Source organism: Myotis lucifugus, unplaced genomic scaffold, assembly GCF_000147115.1.
Source record: "Myotis lucifugus unplaced genomic scaffold, Myoluc2.0 scaffold_106, whole genome shotgun sequence".
NCBI lineage: Eukaryota > Metazoa > Chordata > Mammalia > Chiroptera > Vespertilionidae > Myotis > Myotis lucifugus.
Window position 1 is genome coordinate 865,115 of NW_005871154.1, and position 18,798 is coordinate 883,912.

At 36.5% G+C, this 18,798-nt stretch overlaps 1 protein-coding gene and 1 pseudogene across 1 annotated transcript in view; both read left to right on the forward strand.

The window, feature by feature from the left end:
- NOX4 (NADPH oxidase 4) overlaps window positions 1–17,281 on the forward strand; it is a 149,353-nt gene extending 132,072 nt beyond the window's left edge. Inside the window, exons 16-18 of the mRNA XM_006092917.3 lie at window positions 6,553–6,621; window positions 8,177–8,277; window positions 17,158–17,281. Of these exons, the coding sequence (XP_006092979.1) occupies window positions 6,553–6,621; window positions 8,177–8,277; window positions 17,158–17,278 (291 nt within the window). The 3' untranslated portion in view covers window positions 17,279–17,281. The remainder of the gene's footprint in view (window positions 1–6,552; window positions 6,622–8,176; window positions 8,278–17,157) is intronic.
- LOC106697832 lies at window positions 13,288–14,252 on the forward strand (annotated as a pseudogene).
- Window positions 17,282–18,798: the final 1,517 nt, after the last annotated feature.

Consider the following 18,798-nt stretch of genomic DNA (forward strand, 5'->3'; position numbering starts at 1 on the left):
TATTTATCTATTAATATATCTATCTTTATTTTTTCAAGCTGTACAAGTAATACACATTTTTTTGCATCTTTGGTACAATTTTTCCAAATAATTCAGATAAAGAATAACTTCCCTAACTACTTTCCTCACCCAATCTATGTAACAAGAGGGAAGTCCCGTGTGTTCTATAAATTCTAGCATAATTTGTATTGCTCTGGAAGTTGCTTTCTTAAACTTATGACTATTCTCTTGAACATTTTTAATAATAGTACATATAGAGTTACCTCATTCTTTTCACTGCTATATAGTATTTCATAGTATGAATGTGTCTAATTTATTTAACCATTCCCTCAGGATGGGTATTTATAATTTTATTATAAAGAGCATAGCGATGAATATCATACATGCCATTTTGTGCAGATATTCACCCATTCAATCAGTCATTCTGTCACTCATCAAATATTTATTAACTGCCTACTATGAAGTAGAAACTATTCTGGGACATGGAGCTACATCAGAGACCAAAATAAAAACAAGTGTCTGATCTCATGTGATTTACATTCTAAGTGGGGAGGAAAGACAATAAACCAATAAAGAAATGGGATGTCTGATTCTGATTAGGGCAAAGAAGAAAAAGAAAGTGGGGTAAAGCAACAAAGAGTAAATGATAGAGGGCATATTCATATATATTGAATATTTGGAAATGCCCACCAGCATTGGTATTTTAGCAGAGACCTGAGTAAAGTGAATGAACAGGCAGTTATCTTGGGCAAAACATTTTAGGGCAGAGGGACCCAACTTCACAGGCAAGCACTCTGATGCAATAGTATTAGACTGGAGCATGATGAAAGTGAACTTTGTGGGCAGAGCCGAGTAAGCAAGAGGAAAATTAGTAGGAACAGCAATCAGAGAGATCGTATGTGTTTTCTGGGAAAAGGACAGGTTACATAAGGCCTTTAGATTTTATGTAAAAAAAGAGATGCATTCTGGAAATATACCCATAATAATTGAAAGCAGTGACTTGAACAGATATTTGTATACCAGTGGTCATAGTGGCATTTTTTACAGTAGCCAAAAGATGGAAACAACCCAAATGGCTATTGATGGATGAATGGATAAAGAAAACTCTGCATATACATAAATGGATTACTATTCAGCCTGAAAAAGAATAGAATTCTGAGACATTTTACAATATGTATGAACCTCGAAAGCATTATACTAATTTAATTAATCTAGACACAAAAGGACAAATATTATCTGATTCTACTTATATGAGATACCTAGAGTAGTCAATTTCCTAGAATGCTGGTCACCAGGGCATGAGAGGGAGGGCAAATGGGGATTTATTGGTTAATGGATAGAGTTTTAGTTTGAGAAGAAAAGTTCTGGAGATGGATGGTAATGATGGTTGCTCATCAATATGAATGTATTTAATGCCACTGAACTGTACGCTTAAAAATGGTTACAATGGTAAGTTTATAATATGTTTTACCACAACTTAAAAAAAAGGACACATTTCTGGGACACACTAGAGACCTGCTGAATGAGAGATGAGTAGCCATTGCAAGGTTATGAACGAGACTGATCTGACTGCTGATCATCTTGGGAATGTGTGTGAAAGTAGCAAGCGCTGGGATACTGCAGTTTCCAGTGAAGCGAAAGGTGTGTAATGGCTAACAAAGGAGACTGGTCCCAGTGGTCAGTGAGGTGGTAGTAAGAGAGAAAGGGAGTTCTGTCTTTGAGGCTAAGGAAGGAAAAATTGTCTAGAGGAGCAAACTTACCACTTTCCAATTTGTGAGTATTTTTTCTGGGTTGATGCAGAGACAGGATTTTCTGGAGTTGGAGGCTGTGAATGAATTAAAATTTATTTTTAAGTTATACTGGAAAAACTCCCCCAGAAGACACTAAAACAATTTACATTTGGATGATGTTAAAAAGAAAAGGTTTTTATTTTCTGTTTGCAAAGTAACAATTTTATGCGTGTATGTGTGTGTGTGTGTGAGAGTGTGTGTGTGTGTGTGTGTGTGAGAGAGAGAGAGAGAGAGAGAGAGAGAGAGAGAGAGAGAGAGGAGAGAGAGACCAAAAGCAATAATGCATAGTGACTTTACATACAGTCTCAGTGAGAGTAGGTAAAAGTATTTTTGAAAACCAAATGAAAATATAGAGTCTTCTGGCACCATATATATTACAATATTATTGACTACATTCCCTATGCTGCACTTTATATCCCCATGACTATTTTGTAATTACCAATTTGTACTTCATTTAAAAAAATATATTTTTCTTGATTTCAGAGAGGAAGGAAGAGGGAAAGAAAGATAGAAACATTAATGATGAGAGAAAATCAATGATTGGCTGCCTCTTGCACATCCCCTACTGGGAATCAAGCCCACAGCCCAGGCATGTGCCCTAATTGGGAATCAAACCATGACCTCCTGGTTCATGGGTCGATGCTCAGTCACTGAGCAACACTGGCCAGGCTAATTTGTACTTCTTAATCCCTTCAATTTTTTCACCAACTCCCTCCCCTCTGGCAACCATCAGTTTCTTCTCTGTACCTATGCATCTATTTAGTTTTGTTTGTCCATTTATTTTGTTCTTTAGATTCTACATATAAGTGAAATCGAATGGTATTTGTCTTTCTCTGACTTATTTGACTTAGCATAATATCCTCTAGGACTGTATATGTTGTCAAAAATGGTAAGCTTTCATTCTTTTTATGGCTGAGTAATATTCCATTGCCTATAGCAGGGGTGGGCAAACTTTTTGACTCGAGGGCCACAATGGGTTCTTAAATTGGACCGGAGGGCCGGAACAAAAGCATGGATGGAGTGTTTGTGTGAACTAATATAAATTCAAAGTAAACATCATTACATAAAAGGGTACGGTCTTTTTTCTTTTTAGTTTTATTCATTTCAAATGGGCCGGATCCGGCCCGTGGGCTGTAGTTTGCCCACGGCTGGCCTATAGTATATACCACATTTTCATTACCCAGTTCTCTATTGATGAGCACTTAGGTTGTTTCTATATCTTGGCTATTGTACATAATGCTAACATGAACATGGGGATGCATATATCATTTTTAAATTAGTATCTAGCCACCTGAAACTAATATAAAATAATATTGAATACCAACTATAATTAAAAAATAAAAAATAGTATTTTATTCTAGCCCACACTTTCTGAGTTGAATTTTTAATCCAAATACTTTTTAGACATATTGGATGGTATGCTATATTTTGCTTATGCCATTAATTACTAAATATAATTGCAATCTCAATTTTTAAAGTTTTTATTCTCACTTATTTGAAAGGGTATTTTTAAATACATTTTTATTGATTTCAGAGAGGAAAGGAAAGGGACAGGGAGATAGCAACATCAGTGATGAGAGAGAATCATTGATCGGCTACCTCTTGCACACCCCACACTGGGGATCAAGCCCACAACCCAGGCATATGCCCTGACCAAGAATCCAACCATGACCTCCTGGTTCATAGGTTGATGCTCAACCACTGAGCAACACTGACTGGGGTGCAAGGGTATTTTTAACTTGAAAATTAAATTAGATATTTTAACCTAAAAATAATATCAATCTTCCAACTGTGAGTTCTTATGCATCATTCTAGAATGCCTAGAACATAATTATCTAGCTGCCCTAGCCACTCAGTCTTAGTGTCAGACTATCTGAAATGATTACAAAAGCTGCACCTTAGGTGGCTCTTTTGCTTGACTGGATTGTCCAACCTGGTGAGTTTAGAAATGAGTGCAGGGCTAGATGTCAGGTGATCTGATACCAACTCTACCAATAACTACATGCCTCGCTTCACATCACTTCACTTCTATAGATCACATTGGGGAAATAAAAAAGGAAGCAGGGCTACATCAGGCATTTGGAGTTCCATTTAAAGTGGGACAGTGGTCCTAGCCTGTTCTGCTCAGTGGTTACAGAGCCAGCCTGGGAACTGAAGGATCTTGGGTTCCATTCTGTTCAAGGGCACATATGTAGGTTGCAGGCTGAATCCCAGCCGCCTGTGTTGGGGCATGTGCAGGAGACAACCAGTCAATGTCACATCGATGTCTCTCTATCTCTCTCTCCTTTTCGTTCTCTCTCTTTAAAAAATCAGTGGAAAAAATATCCTCAGGTTCTCTCTCTTTAAAAAATCAGTGGAAAAAATATCCTCAGGTGAGGATTAACAACAAAAAAGATAAAATAAAATGGGACACTGGCTCTACTTCATATTGACTCTGAGACCTTGGGTAAATCACTTGACTTTTATAAACCCCATTGATGCCTTCAATGTATAAATGAGGATAACAGCACTTGAAGTCTGATGTGAGATTTAGCTTATTCAAAGAATCTATTGGATGTATTTAATAAATGATGGCTATCATTCCTATTAGTGATCTATAAAATTCCTTTCAGGAGTTACATTCTGCTATTTTTTTTTATTTGTGAGGAAAATAAGGAAGAGTGACAGGCAGGAGAAGTAAAAATGAAAAGCATAATCGTTGTGCATGATATTATAATCCTAATCCATTTACAAGATTGTGTCCATCCATGTATTTGTTATTTTTACTGCTCTCTGGACTTGAAGAAAATTGTTGCTTTAGTATGTATTATTATGTATCTTCTGTGAGGGAGAAGTTAAAATGGAGACACTGAAATCATTAAGGACATTATTCAAATCTTCATAGTTCTTTCTGGGGGCTGCGGGCAACAAACACCAGTTTTTGAGGTAGAAGTCTTTGAGCACCATCCTGGTAGGCATCTACACTAATAAAAGACAAACATGCAAATTGACTGTACCTTCGCTATGCCTTAAGCCACACCCACCAGCCAATCAGAGCGACTATATGCAAATTAACCCAACCAAGATGGCGGCCAGCAGCCATGGAGCTGGAGTGAGCAGGAGGCTTGCTTGCTCCAGTAATGGAGGAAGCCAAGCTTCCCTGCCTGCCACAGCCAGCTCTGAGCTCCACTGAAAGCAACAAAGTTTCAATTATGGAAGGTAAATAAACCCCAGATACCTGCTTTCAGCCAGCCGTGGCCATGGAGCTGGAGCAAGCAGGAGTGGGTTGCCCCTGGAGATGGAGGAAGCCAAGCTTTCCGCAGGCCTCCACTAAAGGCAATAAAGTTTCAATTATAGAAGGTAAATAAATCCCAGAATAAAAAAGAAGAAGAAATAAAAAAGGAGAGGCTGGGAGCTTCCGTCACCAGGGTGCTTGGCCAGCCTGAAAATGGCCCTCAGCCCCTCACCCCCACTGGCCAGGCACCTCAGTGGGGACCCCCCACCCTAAAGGGGGTGTGGCCAGCCTGACAACAGCCATCAGCCCCTCACCCAGGGTGGCCAAACCTCCATGGGGTGAGAGTCCCCACTGGGGTGGACATCCTCTGAGGGGTCCCACACTCAAGAGGGCATAGGCCAGGCTGAGGGACCCCCCGAGTGCACAATTTTTTGTGCACCAGGCCTCTAGTTTAAGATAAGAATCGGCACAAAACGTGTATTTTGTGAGATGCTACCCATTACTGGACTTGGAAAACCCTCAGTTTCTTCTCAGTTAAAATCTATGAATCCTGATTCAGTTCAGAAAGGGCCTTAAAATGAATTTAGCATTTGGATATAACTTGAGGCAGCTATTGGATCGGATATTACTAGAGATTATATTTTAAAATTATTATGGTGGTCTAGATTCATTTTTTTTGCATGTATCTGTTCAACTTTCCCAACACCATTTATTGAGAAACTGTCTTGACTCCATTGTATGTTTTTGTCTTCTTTGTCAAATATTAGGAGGCAGCCAATCAATGATTCTCTATTATCATTAATGTTTCTATCTCTCTCTCCCTCTCCTTTCCTCTCTGAAATCAATAAAAATATATTTATAAATAAGTAAATAAGTAAATAAATGCAAAGGAACTCAAAGCATTATGGGTATTGATAAGCATCTCATCACTTTTAAGGTAAAATATGTTTTTATTAGGATTTTATAATTCAGAGTTGCCATCTGTGAAATAATGTCCTTCAACCGTATAATTGTCCTGATGACAAAGCTGAAGCCTAGAAAAGTTAAATAACTTTCTAGAAAGCTCTGGGCCAGGTAGTCATGGCAATAGAAGTCTCTCAGTTACTTCTTGCATGCCCTTAAGATTGTAAAGGGTGCCAGAGGGGTGATGAAGCCCTACTTAATCACTCCCTATCAGCAAAATGACTTCTTTTGCATTCCTAGAACATCTACTTTGAGTCCCAGTATATAAGTTTGTTTTAAGTCATTACTTTCACACTACACAAGGGGTGGGCAAAAGTGGGTCTACAGTTGTGAGTATGTAAAATACCAGTTAATGAAGCTATTGTAATAATGAAAACCTTCATGTCTTTTTCCATAGGAACAACTGTAAACCTACTTTTGCCCACCCCTGTATATGTATGCAGTTTTATATGTATTTGCTTGTAGATATTGACTGTGATTAGACAAGATACATTTTAACAAATTCTAGAATCCCATGTGTTAGAATAGGAGGAAGTCTCAGTCTACAGAAATAATTTATGTCTACTTACTTTTATGTCCTCTCAGCTTTGGCAAGAGAACAGACCTGACTATGTCAACATCCAGCTGTACCTCAGTCAAACAGATGGGATGCAGGTATGTGGCTGGATGTTACTGTAAATGAAACGAGTCTCTCGGTAATAGGAGGTTTACTGCAGGGCTGTGCAGGGAGAACATTTCTGCAGGTGGTTTGAAGAAGTTTCCCACAGGAAGGCCTCTTGGAATGTGTCCAGAAAACTCATGGCTTGTCCTTAAAGTTAAACATATAGGGCATCCCCCAAAATGTATGTACACACTTTGAATAATTATAAAGGCAGCATTTATTAAAATACATTACATTTTCAAAAGTGAGCTACCAGCTGTTAAAATATGTATACTTTTTTTTGGGGGGGGGTACCCTATATTTTGCTATTTTTGTTTTGTTTGTTTTTTGGGAGATTTTTTTGTCCAACTCACAGGGAGATAGAGCAGACCTTACGAGTATTTCATCTCTCTCCTCTTCACTATTGCCTCAAGTTCTTTACCTATAGAGGCCAGACCATAACTGAACAGTCTTGTGACTGTATGCATGAACAGGAGGTTTTGTGGGGGGAAAAATAAGGTCATACACAAAAAAGTTTTATTTCCCTTCAAGGGAAACTAAAAAGAATAGCAGTAGCGATCACATTATTTATTCACTGTGTGAAACACTGTGCTAAGCAATCATGTACACAATCATGGAATTCCAGCAGATTCAAGAGGTAGGAGATATTGCTATCCCATATTATAGATGAAGAAATTGATGTTTACATACACCATGAAGGGCTGCACAATTGTGTAAATCTGGGCATGACTGCTTTCACGCGCTTTATTTTAGTATTTTCTATCATACATTTTCTGTAGTATTTTGAATACAAATTATGAATGCTTGTCAGTTACTTCAAAACTAATTTCACCCTATTTTTTCTAGTCAGAGTTCTTCCCTACTTGGTATGTAAAAATATTTTATTTTACTGCTCTCGTGAAGCAAGTCGGTATCATTATCTTCATGGTATTGCTCTAATGAAGGTATAGAGTATACATCGCATTTGGTTCTCAGTTTGTCTGCCTGGGACTCAGACACTTGTTCCTCTCTTCTCACTTCACTCTGATTCTTCAGATCTCATATTCTGTTCATTGCAAAAACCAGTTTATTTGAGTTATTTGTTAATAGACCCGAGATTTGGAGCTCTTCTGTCTTAGGTTGTCTTGTCTAAGATCATTTCCCCAAATTTATGATTACAGTTTGTAGTATTTTACCCATCTAATGTGCCGAATATGACAACTGTATTTGTAGTGCAAAAACAATTCAATAAAATTTATGTGCTGAGGCCCTTTTTGAAAGTAGGCAATTAGAATGCATTCTTCAACATTGCAGTTGTTTAAAATTGAAGCAACTCAGCCATTTGTAATAATGGCATTCAGGAAGATAACGGATTTTAAAGGAAAACAGGAAGGAAATGATGTTCTAACTTACTGTACTTCATAAGTGGCATGGTTGCCATTTGCCACTTATATTCTTTAGATCACAGCAATTTGGTAGGAAGCCACAGCACCAGCAGAAATGAGGTTAGAGAAATGGGCAGTTTGCCAACTCTCTGTCATATAAAATGTAATGCTTTCTTTGTGGCAGAAAATAATTGGAGAAAAATATCAAGCGCTGAATTCAAGACTTTATATTGGACGTCCTCAGTGGAAACTCCTGTTTGATGAAATAGCAAAATGTAACAGAGGGTAAGTGCTATTCCTCAGCAAATTTGACATGTGGTTAATGATCCAATTAAAATATTCCCAAGTCATTACAGGGAGTTTTTAAGATGACTTAGTAATGGGTTTACAAATTAGAAAGCCACTTAAACACTCACTTATCACTATCAAAAGAGGAAGCAAGGCAGGGAACACCTCACGAAAGTGTCATGCCAAATAATTAAAGTTTGGCTTAGAAATAGTCTATAAATTATTTATGAACTAGACTCTTCCACCTACTTTTAAATGTACATAGGCCCATATGAAAATGAGTGTTCGTTCCCACAGCATATATCAGGTGATCATGGGAAAAGTGCTTCAAAATCACGTTGGCAAACAAGGGAGCTCTACAAATATTCTAACAATGCATGCACTTAAAAGTCAGTTTTTTGTATCTTTTTATCAGAATGAATACATTATTTGAAGCTCTTAGTTGTTATTTGCAGTCTCTAAGTCAGGAATATTTTTAAACAAAATTATTTTTCTTGGGAGCTATAACTGTAAAGAATCAGCGTTATGGACTATCTATGATCGGTAGAGATTACTATTGAAGGAAAGAATTCACTGTAGGGCGTAGAGTAGACAACCCATTTGTCTTCTAATCTAAAAGAATTTTGAAAACTATATACCCATTCACACATTTTAAAGTTGCCATTGAAATAGTTTCGTCATAAGGTTAAGTAGTTGCTAAGGCTGTAATTTCTTTTTTTTTTAAAAATATATTTTATTGATTTTTTTACAGAGAGGAAGGGAGAGAGATAGAGAGTTAGAAACATCGATGAGAGAGAAACTTCGATCAGCTGCCTCTTGCACATCTCCCACTGGGGATGTGCCCGCAACCCAGGTACATGCCCTTGACCGGAATCGAACCTGGGACCTTTCAGTCTGCAGGCCGACGCTCTATCCACTGAGCCAAACCGGTTTCGGCAAGGCTGTAATTTCTAACATATTGCAGATGTTGGCATTTTATATTAATGTAACTGTTTTAAACATATATCTGCTGGAAATCTAAATATCATAGTTTCTGGATACCAACCTCATATATTATAAATACACAGACAAGCTTTCAGTAGCAGTTGGAAATTAAACACAATTTTGTTTTCTACTTGAACTTGTGTTTCTATCCTGATAAAGCTGCAAAATTTTATCAAAATTCAATATATTTTTATATTTTAACTAATTTTGTTTGTTGCTAACTAAACATTTTCTGCAACAATAATGTACATAAATTGATTGTTTAATTTTTAAAATTTCCTATGACCCTAAGGATCTAGTGTTAATTATTTTTCTGGATTTAGTTATCATTATAATTATTAGTGTGTAGTTGATTAATTCATAATTTTAAATATATATTTTATAAATATAAAAAGGATATTTGATTACAAATGAATGAGACAGCTTATGAGATGAAGATTTTTGGGGGAAGGAAAAGTTTTTTTAGTGATTTCAGAGAGAGGAACAGAGATGGAGAGAGAGAGAGAGAGACATCAATGATGAGAGTGAATCATTGATCAGCTGCCTGCTGCACGACCCCCACTGGGGATCAATCCCACAACCAGGATATGTGCCCTGACTGGGAATTGAACTGTGACCTCCTGTTTCTTAGGTCAACACTCAATCACTGAGCCACACTGGCCAGGTGGAGAAACTTAATAAAATCCCAATTCATGAGGTATTGAAAAAAATCAGATTCATCATGGCATTTGGCTCCATCTTCAGAGGTTTTGTTTTAGCAATTATGGTGTGGAGCCCCAAAAGCAAAATTTAAAAAGGAATATATACTCATGTACTTAAGATTTTTGCCATGTTTGAAACCAGCCATGTTCTGTATTCCCTTCCCCTGAAGAAGTAGTTTGGGGTTGAAGAAGAAAGCATTATTTAGAAAGCAGAGATCCTTTGTAATATGGAAGGCCCAGTTAAAGGTGAACCCTGTTTTGGTTATAGTCCTTTTCATCTTTCCCCAATATCATCCACCTATGTGTGATCATCTTGTCAGACTGATCTGGGTCTTGCTATGCACCACCGACGACTCATTCCTCTTTGGTGACATTTAACTGACCTCTGAGAAGCATTCTTTTATTAGTTTTCATAGTATACTGTTGAAAACATTGATTTTTTTGTTTTTTGCTTCATTTTGAAACCAAACCCCAAAACAATAGAGGATCATTTACAGGGAATTAGACTTGGATTATTGGTTTCTTTCGTTATTTCTTAAGAACTTGTATTTGTTATGCTGTTCGTGATTTAGAGGGATTTTGTGTGTTTATTTGGTTTTCATTGTCTTTAAACAGCAAGCTGGTTCAAGTTGGTTTATGATGAGCAAATGTGCACCACCTACTGTTCACATTCTGCACAACTTTCACTTTCTGTATTTTCTCTGGGCAGGCAACTGAAATCCATTAATTTTAAAAAATATATTTTTAATGATTTTTCTTAGAGAGAGAGGAAGGGAGGAGGAGAGAGAGAATGTGAGTGAACAGCATCTATCAGCTGCCTCCAGGATGCCACCCACAGGGGATCAAGCTTATAACCTAGGCGTGTGCACTGATTGGAATTGAACCAGCAACCTTCCAGTGCACAGGATGACACTAACTGAGCCACACCGGCCAGGGCAACACATTATAGTAAGGGATTTTTATGTAGCATAGTTTGGAAAAGAATGAATCAATGTCTTAAGTTCATTAACTAGAAAAAGGTACTATTTAAATAGAAGGGTTCATTTTAGAAGTGTAATTTTGGTTAACCTTGTGTACATAAATTGCATAAACAATATATAGAGATAGGAATAAAGAAGAAAGATATAAATTAAATAAGTTTAATACTATATACTGGGCTACAATTTAATGTTCAGAATATTAAACAGTTGGTATTAATATAATAAACTATATAGAATACAAATTTAAATTGGATTAAGCAATTCTTGGCATACACACACACACACACACACCCCACATACACTTAGATATATACACACGTATAAAAGTATGTATTTACATATAAGTACATATACATATATAAATACATATACAATATATAAGTGCATGAGTATATGTACATACATATGAATGCATATACATTTAAATATATATATTGAAAATATAAAAGTTAATTTGAACAACAATTGAATGAATCTATAATATATAATTCTTCAGCTTAGTCTTTTTCAGATACACCATATATTGTTCATGAAATTTTTATAGCATTATACCTCCACAGTATTTTAGAATATGGATGATATGACCATTACTATCCTGTATGGATATTTAGGTTGCCTCCTGTCTTTTAATGTGACAGTAATTATCTTTGCACATACGGCACATACATTCTCATACCCATGTGAGAGTATTCCAATAGGTTAGGATCCTTAAAATGGAATTACTGGATCAAAGGGTGTGCACATTTCAATACTGTCCTACCAAAATGCAAAAGCCGAATCAATTTATACTGAATTTACTTTGCACTTGTGTATGAGAGTGGTTCCTTCCTTGCATGACTTTTTAAATTTAGAAAATGAATATGACAGTATTATATGGTTAAGGGAGGTGAAGGAGCTTTTGAAGTCACCTTGCCTTCATCATTATTTTACAAATGAAGAAGCTAGGATCCATAAAAGATAATGATTAGTTTAAAGCTATGGTTAATGAGTCAGAATTCAGACATGAACTTTTCATAGGTTGCCTTTTCGTTGTGCTGATCATTTCTTCCGTTGTATAATAGTTTTTTAATTTGAGGTAGTCCTACTTGTTTATTTTTGCTTCTGCTGTTTGTATTTTTGGTGTCACATCCATGAAATCATTGATTAGACCAATTTCAAGGAGCTATTTTTGTAGGTTTTCTGTGATTTTGATGGTTTCATGTCTTACATTTAAGTCTTGAAATCTTTTTGAGTTAACTTTGTGAGTGTATAAGATAGGGGTCCAGTTTCATTCTTTTGCATGTAAATATTCTGTTTTCCCAGCACCATTTATTGAAGAGACCATCTTTTCCTCTTTGAGTATTTTGACTCCCTTTGATTGGGTTTAAATCTAGCAGTTTACTAGTGCTTCCTTTTATTTGATTTGTTCTTTCTTTTCTATTTTTTTTCTTTCCATTGTGTACTTCCTTTTGGACTGAGTATTTTTTATGATTCTGTGTGGGTTTTTTTCTCCTCTAGTGGCATATTACCCATACCTCTCTGTTTGCCTTGAGTTATTTCTCTAAGGCATTGTTTTCCAAACTGCATTCCTTAGATCCATTATCACCTGGGAATTGTTAGAAAAGAAAATTCTTGAGCCCTATTCAAGATCTGCTGAATCTAAAGTTCTAATGATGGGGCTCAGCTATCTGTGGTCTGTGAAGTTTCTCAGGTGATTCTGATAAAGCTGAAGTTGGAGAAACATTGTTTTCGGTTTACAGTGTACATCATTAACCATCATAGTATACTTCAGATACTGTTACACCACCGCATGTACTTCCAGCATCCCTGCATCTTTTTGGCTTTTGTTCTTATTCATGTTAGTTCTACTTTTGTTTTAAACATCAATCATATTTTAAAGAGATAAAAATTGGACAAAATTTACATTCTATTTATTCGCCATTCACCTTTTTGATCCTCTTAATTTGGGGAGAGAGTGTAGTAGATTCAAATTTCCCTCTGATTTTATTCTCCATTCTGAAGAGTTCCCTTCAATATATTTTATAGTGTTGGTTGGCGGCAATGAATTATCTCGCCTTTTGTTCGAAAGTTTGTATTCCATCTTCACTTTTGAAAGTTATTTTTGTTTGATATCAAATTTGCTTGGTATAGACTCGCCTGGCAGTAGCAGTGTGGTGGCTGGGTGGCTGACGCCACAGTGGCAGCGGTGGAGGTCATCTCAGCATAACAGTTTGAGGAGCTGCTGTACCTCAGACCCATGTCCCCCTGTGGTCCATTTTTGGGCACCATGGGCTCCACAGTGTGATCAGATGAACAGTGTGATGGCAGCTTAGCCAAAGAACACCTACAAGTATCATTTTTGAAGTTGGAAGCTCTACCTGAATTATCTAAAAAATATAAAATTATTTCTGTTTTTTAAGAATTCTGAAAAAAATTACTGATTAGATGGTGCACATGCACCAGGATTGGCCAAAAATGTTCGACAACATGCACCCGTGGGCAACTTCCCACCCAGTGGTCATGAGCATCCAAAGAAGACCTCAACCTTCGCCTAAAGAAATGAACTCATGCTGCTGCCTGAATGATGCTTATGAAAGGGACTCTGCAGGAACCTCACTGTGCGGTTTCAGCAAGAGGATGGTGGAAATTGTCAACAAACACAATATTCAGTTTAGGAGTGCTTGTATCTTCTCAGATGAGGAAGTTCGTTAGGGCCTCCAAACCTACGTCAATTGGCCCCCCTCTCCCCAGCTCTATGTTTCTGGCGAGTTCATAGGAGGACTTGACATAGTTAAGAAGCTGGAAGCATCTGAAGAACTAGATACAATTTGCTCAAAGCTCCCAAAGTAGAGGCAAGGCTCACAGTCCTGACAAATAAAGCTTCTGTGATGCTCCATGCAAGGAAACACACAGGAAGCTAAATGTGGATGCAGCAAACAAATTCAATAGGACTGATACTGAAAACGGGTCATTTGATATATTGGAGGATGAAGAAGTTCCACAAGGATTGAAAACATACTCCAATTGCCCAACCTACTCTCAGCTGTATGTGAAAGGGGAGCTTGGAGGGCTGAACATGGTTAAAGACCTGAAAGAAAATGGTGAATTGATGCTGCCACGGAAAGGACAAAATAAATGTAAAATGTGGTACCCAACTAGTGCAGGGAATAGTTACAGTGGAACAGCTTATGAGTCAATCCTCAGACATGGACGAGGAGGAGAAAAGCCTTCTTCCCCAGGTTGGATCTGTGTACCCCAGAAGGTTGTGCTAAATAAATGTATGTTATGTTTTGTTCCACCAAAAATAGAATGCATTAAACATCTTTAAATTCAATTTTTTTTAAAAAAGAATTTGATCGTTATCCAATAGGTGACATTTTCTTTTGTCTTTCAGCACTTTGAAGATAGCACTTCATTGCCTTCTGATTTGCATAGTTTGTGAAAAGAAGTTCATCTTTCATCTTTTGCTAATTATTTATAATGTGTCTTTTTCCCCCCTCTAGCTGTTTTTATATTGTCCTCTTTGTCACTGGCTTTCATAGTTTTACTATATAAGTTGCCTTATGTGGTTTTCTTTTTGTGTATTCTCCTTGGGGGTTCTTTAAATTCTTATTCTTGAGTCAATGTGTTTGTTTTCATTTAATTTGGAAAAAATGTCATCAGTTACTCCTTAAATGTTTTTTTTTTCTTTTTCCTTCTGTCATTGTTGGGACCACAGTTACATATAGTTTAGACTAGTTGATATTGTCCCATAGGTCACTGAAGCTTTTTTTTGTTGTCATCATTTTTTTAATATTTCTTTCTCTGTATGTTTCCATGTTGGTAGATTCTAGTGCTGTCTTCATGCTTACATATGTTTTCTTCTTCAGTGCCTAGTCTTCTGTTAACCCATAGTATATGTATCATTTTAAATATTGCTTTTAATCATTGCAATTTCCATGTAGGTCTTTAAAAAACCTTCTATTTCTCTTCTCATCATGTTGATTTTTGTCTTTAAACATATGAAGCATGATTCCCATCATTGTTTCGATGACCATGTCTGATAATTCCGTCATTTCTACCATTCTGGGCCTTTTTCTATTGACCTACCTTTCTCCTTGTATTAGTTTGCTAGGGTTTCCATAACAATATCCTGAAGACTAAATGGATTAAATAGTTGAAATTTATCTTCTCACAGTTCTGGGGGCTAGGAGTCTAAGATCGAAATGCCAGCAGGGTTGATTTCCTATGAATCCTCCCTCCTTGGCTTACAGATGACCACCCTCTTATTGCCTCTTTACATAGACATTTTTCTATGCATATGCCCCTCTCTTGTTTCTTTGTATATCCATATTTTCCCTTCTTATAAAGACACTAGTCAAGTTGGGCAGGGTCCACTCTAACAGCCTCGTTTTAACTTAGTCACATGTATAAAGGTCCTATCTCCAAATATAGCTACATTCTAAGTTACTGTGGGTTAGAGATTCAACATATGAATTGAGATGGGGCACAAATCAGCCCCTAACACTCCTAGTTATAGTTCATAATTTCTTGCTTTATACATTCCTTGTAATTTTTGATTGAATGCTATACACTATGAAGTTCAAATGTCAAATGCCAAATTTTGATTTATTCTTTTCTCTATTGCTGGATTTGTGTTTGGCAGAATGTTTTGTTACTTGGGTTAAGTTTTTCAGGGATTGCTTTTGAGCTTTGTTAGTATAGGTCAAGAGCAGCCTGCAATCTAAGGCTGATTTTACCAATATCCACTCTACCTTTTTAACAAATAAAGTGGTACCTTTCTAGAACACTACCCATTGCCCATGTATTGTATATAGATCTTTCCATTCTGGCTTATGGGAATATGAATTATTCTCAAGCTTGTGTAAATTCTGGATTGTGCTTGACATACTGCTTCCTGATAGTTCTTTCCTGAGATTCATGTGATTTTTTTTTTCTCAGACATGAGCAAATCAGTATTGAACCCAACACTTAAAAGCTAATCCTCTATAGATCTCCAGAGCTTCTTTCTGTAGATATCTCTTCCCTTCCATGTTCTTCTCTACATTCTAGCTAATTTGGCCTGCACAAATATTGTTGTTTGTTTCCTGAACTCAGCGAGACCACTAATCAGTGCTGCAGCCAGTAGCTTGCCTCCAGGCAATAAGCAGAGACAGTTATTGGATCCCATTGCTTTTTTCTCTTTCTCGGGGTTCACTGTTCTTTTCTACCTATTGTCCAGTTTCTGCAAATACTTTTTTCATATATCTTTTTTTTCCCTAGGTTTTTAATCCCGTAGGGTAAATCTAGTCCCCATTATTCAATCATAACTGCAAGGGAAAGTTTAATTTTCATAGTTCTTTGATTTATTTTTCAAGATGAAAACTTTTAATAAAATCATTTTTCAGTATTTGTTATAAATTTTTGTACCCATTTAAATGAATTCACTGTTGTTGTTTTTAGCACCAATTATTTTCAGACAGTGAGGACATACTGTATTTGTCTAAGATATATGAATTGTTAATCATGTCCTAGGAAGAATTCTGGCAAGTCAACAAATATGAAAGAGGATTATTGTGAAATATTTGTCATTTTCTGGGATTTATTTAGACTATTTGTTAGGGATGTGTATAATTTATCTACTAAAATTTTATGTTAGAAAATAATAAAAGCTGCTTGGCATTTGTTATCATTATTGCAGTGCATAAATGAAAAAGAAAATGTATCCAGATTAATGTTTTTGTATTTCAATGTGGATATAAATTAGTCACTTAAAATTATCCTTTCAAATCGGTAATGCCTTTTCTTTCTCTTCTCAAATTCATCACTGCCCATGCAAATTCATGGAACCTTTAGGAAAAATATATATAAAACAACTATAAAAGAACATTGACATGATCTAGTGTGGAAGAACATTCATCAACTACTGCTGTTGGTATAGTTTCTGTCCTCACCAGTGGTGTGTAATGAAAAGGCTAAGGCAGACTGCTCACTCTCTAATAATAAGCAAATATGTGCTCATAGTTACATTCTTTGAATTTAACCTGAATTCTAGTATGGAAAGCATGAGGTAAATAAAATATCTTCCAGGTGATCATCTACATTTGGAAATAACTAAAAAAATTGTTTTTAGTAGGCCTAGCAGCAGGAAATTAACTTTGTTAATACCGTGCACATGCTCATAAAGCATACTTCTTGTTATGTTCTGCCAAATTTTCCACCTGATTTTCCTTTTTCTCCCTCTTCCTTCCCAGGAAAACAGTCGGTGTGTTTTGCTGTGGACCCCGATCAATTTCTAAGACTCTTCGTAAACTGAGTAACCGAAACAACTCGTATGGGACAAGATTTGAATACAATAAAGAGTCTTTCAGCTGAAAACCTGGGATTTAAAGAAGGAATGAGTGCAATTGCTAACACTTTGAAATTCAAACAGCTATCCTCTGCCAAAGAGTAGCAAGGCTTTCTTATTTATGATTATTTAAAATGGAAATGCAGAGAATGAGGCAAGATGACAGGTCACAGTACACCAAAGAGGCTCTGAAGACTATCTGATGTGACGATTCACTTTTCAAGTGAGTTAAAGCTATCAGATGCCCACTGTTGATTTTTATGACCGATTCAAGAGCTCCCTAGTGAGGAGCTACGCTTTCTCACTGTGAGGCTGATAGCCTCGGTCCTCTTTAAATTGTTTTTGGTTGAACAAATGGAAGATTGAACAAAATTTAAAAATTCATTGAAACTCAGATTACATTTTTCACCTAAGAATAACAGAGTGGCTTTGATTTAGAAAAGCTCCATGCAAATATATTAGATGTTTGAAGATTTAGCATAAGACTATTGATACGGGTACTTTGTGTCAATATCTAATTTTCCTCACTACTGAGCTAATAACTCTACTTGATGTCTTTAGACTTTATGCTGAATGAATCTTTTACAGATGTTGTATCTATTTTTATATCCCCCCTTCTGTCTAGGGAAATCTTCCCTCCCTTGGCATGCCTTAGGCATAATTATTTAATCAGTCACATTATCCTCAATTTATTTAATCACTGTTGCATAGTAATGAGGAAATATTATTACTATAAGTTATAAAGGGATATAGATCTAATAAGTTTTTTTTTCCCTTTTCAGCATTGTGATCTCTATTATTTTTATTTACTTTTCCCCCAGCATAGTTTGTCTTAGTTTTCAATCTCTTTTTAAAAATACATTTTTATTGATTTTTAGAGAAAGAGGGATAGAGAGATAGAAACATTGATGAGAAAGGAACATCATCATTGATCGGCTGCCTCCTGCATGCCCCCTACTGGGGATTGAGCCTGCAACCTGGGCGTGTGTCCTAACCGGGAATCAAACTGGCGACCTCTTGGTTCCTGGGTTGATGCTCAACCGCTGAGCCACACCCACCAGGCTTCAGCCTCTTAAGGTACTTTGTTTATTTGCACTTTGAGACCAAAGGGCATCATGTCTGTCAGTGGTCATTGAGATAGATATAAGATCTCTCTTTTGTCACACATTGGTTATGTTGAAGATATTGAAAGTGTAGTCACATCCCTAATAGGAAATCTGAATTTTACTTCCTACACAAGATAAAATATTTCATTAGTTACTTAAATTCAAGTTCAGAATCAAGCAACATTATTGCTGCACCACCTGGTATTCTGGGTCTCAATAGGGAATTATTGAGTTTTAAGTCATTGTTAGGCTTACTCTGTGTAATCCTATCAGTTCATGTTCCCTGGCCATTATACTGGCTCACAGGAAGAGTCACTTCACTACCTTAAGAATTAAGGCATTTTTACAGTTCAGTGATTTTGTTTTGTAGTCCTTTATCAGTTGCTATCAAATATAGCACATTGCTGAAATCAGCAGCATAACTTCTCTTGCCTTCGTTA